Source organism: Phaseolus vulgaris, chromosome 3 (assembly GCF_051622355.1).
Source record: "Phaseolus vulgaris cultivar YP4 chromosome 3, ASM5162235v1, whole genome shotgun sequence".
NCBI classification, from domain to species: Eukaryota; Viridiplantae; Streptophyta; class Magnoliopsida; order Fabales; family Fabaceae; genus Phaseolus; species Phaseolus vulgaris.
Window position 1 is genome coordinate 30,624,142 of NC_143500.1, and position 5,891 is coordinate 30,630,032.

The 5,891-nt window shown below is 30.5% G+C and overlaps 1 protein-coding gene across 1 annotated transcript; it reads left to right on the forward strand.

Annotated features, from left to right (window-relative positions):
• Positions 1–3,830: 3,830 nt before the first annotated feature.
• Positions 3,831–5,134, forward strand: LOC137806994 (3-oxo-Delta(4,5)-steroid 5-beta-reductase). Its single transcript, XM_068607403.2, has one exon. It carries the CDS (start codon positions 3,926–3,928, stop codon positions 5,063–5,065), a length of 1,140 nt encoding a protein of 379 aa, XP_068463504.1. The 5' UTR covers positions 3,831–3,925; the 3' UTR covers positions 5,066–5,134.
• Positions 5,135–5,891: the final 757 nt, after the last annotated feature.

The following is a 5,891-nucleotide window of genomic DNA, read 5'->3' on the forward strand; positions in this document are numbered from 1 at the left end:
CAAAAATAAATCTATTGTTTTACAAATAAATAAATTTATTTTTGTGCAGTAACCTGATTTCTTTTAGAAAACTTAAAGATCTTTTACGAAAACATTGAATCACTTTTTGTGCTTGATCTTACCACCTTGATTAGGCATATAGGATAGGTCTTGAAGCAAAAGGCAACCTTAAACTCACTCTAACCTATATACAAGATCACCTAATTACACATTACAACCTTCAAAGCAAACTTGCTATTTTCTACATCAAACACACACTAAGACTTGGTAGAGAAGAAGCTTCATCAATCTTCAACAAATGAAACCTACATAAACTATTTTTACCAAAAGAAAAAGAAAAAGACTCAACAAAATTCAAAAGCACACAAGATAAACTAAAAAAGAACTCCTAAACACCAATATAAATGGTTCAAGAAAGAACAAGCTATTTGAACTTATTAAACTAAACAAAAACACATTTAACGGTGAAAACACATTTAAAACAAATTCAAGACATTCTAAAAAGTGAGGAACAACACGGAAATGGAAGAACAAAAGTTAGAACAACTTATCTCTTGAAGACCTAAGCTCTTGATATTAAATGATGCAATCATAACTTGCATTACTATGAGTCTTTTGTTTTGCATTTTGGGGTGCGGAATTTGGTGGTATTGGATGGCTAAAATGGGTGAAAGAAGCTATGAAGTATTGGTTTATGGAGAATGATAATGAAGCTTAAGCGAGGTTAGGCCAACTCCTAAGAAGATTCAAGCAAAACAGTAATAGAAATGCAAACTTGAGAGTGAGAATTTGAAGACAAATGAGCTAGCAACTTGGGCAACATTTCTTCATCAACTCAAATCTGATTTACAAGGGGGCTAGTGCTATGAACAACCAAAGTGCAAGCTTTAACCCTAAAAAAACTCTTCAGATGGTCTAGAGTTGCATTGGGTCCAATGAGACTCAATTGTAACTCTAGCTAGCCTATTTCTTTTTCTATGTACACCCTACTCTAATTGGAAAAATTGGCCTAAAACATGGCCCAAGATTATGACCGAAATAAAAGCCCAAAATAAAGCCTATATTACTTTGTACAAATTTATAAGACTAGGAAATTTGAAAGAAAAAGTTAAAAATTATTTCTCCATAAAAATAGAGTTTTCTGAACTCCTTCTTCTTCCATTCTTCTAGCCATGACCCTAGTTAAAGACCCAATATGTGTCCTTCCGGATGGTACTCCATAAATATGTCTCATAGAATCGATGTTATATGTGTTTTCTGCATTAGTGTTCATATAATTTATATTAAGCACACTCTTGTCATCTATTTATTGCAAAAAGAAATCTATTACATTATTCAACCTTATCTTCTTGTAGATTTGACCTGTTTATTCAATCTTATCTTCTTGTAGATTTGACTTGTTTATTTTTTTTAAGAAACTATACATATTAATTAATTTGATAAAATATGTGCATAAAGAATTTTCAGTATGCTAAAGTGAACATGAATATGTTGAAGAAATATTTAATTATTTTAGGTTGAAATAATTTTGAGATATAGACTAATGAAACTTTTCAAAATAAATATATTGAATTAAAAAATATTAAAAAGATATTATTTTTATAAATGAATACAAAGATTATTTTCAAAATAAATTATATATTGAGATGAAAATGAACATGTTGAAGTTATAATATGTTTACAATCTTTTTTTTACAAATATCCCAGGGCTGCTTTTATTAATTTTTACTAAATAATTCAATTAAATATCTCAAATTAATATTTTGTTATTAAAACCTTAGAAAAAGATGGTTTCCAGGGCATCATTTTCCTTTATCAAACAACTACCCCACTTTCTGTCAAGTCTTTAAAAAACTGTGGTAATAATGGAAACAAGACATCGAAAACTGTGTTTACAAAAGCTATCTAAAAAGCAGATCAGATAGATACTTAAGGCCGTTTGGATTAAGTTTGGATTAAGGGTGGAGATTTGTGGGGAGTGGAGAGAGTGAATTAGAGAGGATTAGAGGGAATGTGTGAGGATGTGTGAGGTTGTTTGGATTGAGGGATGGTAGACTGAATTTGTGATGATTGTTTATTGAAATTTGTGAGTGATGTGATAGTTAGAAAATAATTTAGAAATTATTTTAAAAATATAAAATGTAAATTTACAAATTTATTCCTATGAATAAAAAATATTTTAATAATGAGTTATGATATTTTTTTTTTGTGAGTTTGAGTTAATTATTTTTTCCAATATATAATATTCATAATTACTCTTATTTTGTAAAAAATAATAATTTTGTGTAAAATTCAAATAAATTTATATATATTAAAAGTATAAATATAAATATAATAAAAGTATAAATATATTTTTAAAAATTAAAAAAAATAAATACATAAAAAAAATAAACAACAAAGTACAAATATAACAAAACAAATGTAAATACAATTATTAAGATTAAAAAAGTAAACATATAAAAAAAACATAATATATATATAGGATAGTTGTGGGGATTAAATAGGATATTTGTATTTTACCAAAATACCCTTAGACATGCATTTTATTAAAATATCAAAATTAAATATTACATAAATTTTTTCAAAAATATTTAATTATACTATTAATAACAACATATAATTATAAATAATAAAAATAAAAATATACAAAAAATTATAATATTAACAATATATATATATAGTTATATAAAATAATAAATAAATATAATAACAAAGATTATTTTCATAAATTTTAATATATTTAATAATTTTATTTCAATTTAACACAAAAATATTTTCTATTATATTTTTTAATTTTTTATTATAAAATATAAGTAATTATAAATATTATATATTAAAAAATTTAATTAATTCAAACCTACACACAAAAAAGAATCATTTTAATAACAAGGATAAATTTGTAAACTTACAATAAACCATCCTCACAAATTCACTCTATCATCCCTCAATCCAAACAACCTCACATATTCTCACTCATCCTATCTAATCCTCACAAATCCACTCCCTCCCATCTTCACAAATCTCCTCCTCAATCCAAACAGAGCCTACGAGAAGTGAAAAAATTACTGAACCCGCTCGCTCGTCCGCACCCACGCCTTCACATGCCCTGATCCAAACAAAAGTTCTTCCCGCTCGTCCCTTCCTCCTCCGTTATCACACCTAAAAGCAAACAGAGTGTAAAAGATAAGGGAAAACTTTATTTTGACACTTAAAATAAAATAAAGATAAATAATACTACACTTACTTTACAATCCATTATAATAATATATTTAAAATTTAAGTTAAAAAAATATAAATATAAGTAAAATATAACCACACGTGAAACCCGTGGGAAAAGTGCAACAAAAACACCTCTTATCACAAAGAAAATGACACTTATAAGTTGTATATAATTTTTGATGTAATAGATTTAAAAATAAATATATAATAAAGAGTAAATTTAAAAAATAATAAAATAATAATATCGAAAGTTATAATGTGATTATGTGAAAAGTATGACTGATGAACTTTTATCCTAGATAAATCAAGGAAGATACTTCACTTTTTCTCTCTCATTTACTTTCCAACTCTATTTAATAATAAAATATTTTATCTAATTAATAAAATAATTTTTCAAAACAAAATAATAATATTATTAGTTTAAGGTGTGTGTATGAAAAAATTAATGATACATGAAAAATCCTTTCCATTTTTTATCTTTTTTATACAATCACATTATAATTTTTAATATTATTATTTTAATATTTTTTTTATATCATTTAATTACAAATTTATCATTTATTATATATTATATATATTTATATCTAAATCAAACCGTGAAAAAGTATACCGAATCTTGTTCTTTAAATTCAACAAACATGTTCCAACACACAACAACCACTGCTCTGTTATCTTATATCTCTTCCTGGTGTGGAGCACAACTGTGATGGAGCCCGAGACTTTTGTAGCACTGGTAGCTGGTGTCACAGGGATGGCTGGGCTGAGTCTAGCCCAAGCCCTGAAGCAGCCCAATTGTCCTGGAGGCCCATGGAAAGTTTACGGCGCCGCTCGCAGGCCCCCTCCCAGTTGGTTCCCTCCTTCCACCGTCGACCACTTCATCACTTTTGACGCTGTCGACTCTTCCGACACGCGCGCCAAGCTTTCCCCCATTGCGAGTGAAGTCACGCACCTATTCTGGGTGAGCTTGCAGGTTGGTGCAGATGAAGAAGCGAACGTGAGAGGCAACGAAACCATGCTCCTCAACGTTCTCTCCGTCCTCAAATCTTGCACGTCTTCAAAGCTTACCCATGTCACGCTCCAAACCGGCACCAAACACTACATGGGCCCAATTTTCGACCCACTCCTCTCCACCCAACTCATCGCCCACGACCCACCCTTTAACGAGAACATGGCGCGACTCCCTTACCCCAACTTCTACTACGCGCTCGAGGATCTCGTTGCATCGTACGCGCCATCGCTCACCTACTCAGTGCACCGCTCCTCTATTATAGTAGGCGCCTCCTCCAGGAGTATATACAACTTCCTGCTCACGCTAGCAACCTACGCCGCAATTTGTCGCCACGTAGGATTGGCGTTTCGGTATCCGGGAACGAAGTACACGTGGGAGCATTTCTGTGACATGACCGACGCCGGAGTGTTGGCGCAGCAGCACGTGTGGGCTGCGGTTACCCCTGAGGCTAAAAATCAGGCCTTCAATTGCACAAACGGCGACGTTTTCACGTGGAAGAGCATCTGGAAGCTATTCTCTGAACTTTTCGATGTGGAGTTCGTGGCGTTTGACGAAACGCAAGACTTGGATTTGGTGGAGGTGATGCGTGATAAGGGTAGCGTTTGGAAGGAGATTGTGGAGAAATACGAGCTTGAGAACACCATATTGGAGGAAATAACCTGCTATGAAGCCTTCCAAGCAGTGCTACGTTTTCAGTTTCAACATGTATCTAGCATGAACAAGAGTAGAGAATATGGATTTTTTGGGCATGTGGATACCTTTAAGAGTATCAGATTTTGGGTGGAAAAGCTGAAACAGATGAAGATCATACCATCTTATCAACCATCAACTTCCTAAGATAACACTCTTGTAATGCTCATCTTTGCCATGTGGGAATATCATGCTCTACCATAGTTTAAGCTTCTATTTAAAATAATTTAACTTTCTCATAAACAAACTATTAACAATAATAACCATGTTTAAATCTTTTTAACATTTTTTAGTAATTAGATAATATATATTATGTTGAACTAATTAACAATTGTTATTCTCTCATATATATAAATCAAATTAGGTTCGATAACTCTTAAAAGTATGTTTAGCTATGATAAAAATAATCATCTTACAATTAAATTAAGAGACTACTTAAAAAAAAATTCAATATAAGGTGTTGAGAAGAACAGTTAGCATTTTTCTTTTATCGATGAATACAAAATTCCTATTTTAGTTGCATTAAAATCACTTCAAGACAAACAAATAAAGGTAAAGCCTCAAAAGTATAATATTTTATCATAAGTGTATTCATAATTCATTTCTTAGCTAAGGTACATTTGAAGCATACAATATTATATTTAGGGTCATGAAGCCTTAAAAGTGTAATTTTTTAATTATGATTCATCTTACAACCACATTAAGAAAACTTAAACAATACATTTGGTAGGACTCAATTTCTCTAGGTTAAAATAGAATAGTTAAATGAAGAACACATTTTTTTAATTTGATTTTGTATTACAAGTTAATAGCAGGAGGAATAAGTTTTCATCATATCAATAATATTATCATGACTGAATTATTTATTTTGTTTAAAAAACTGACAATATTTATAATGATATTTAAATAAAAACTTAATTATAGAAATGGGCGCCAATAGAAATAGACAGTATGGCCACTGCCAGCGTTGCCC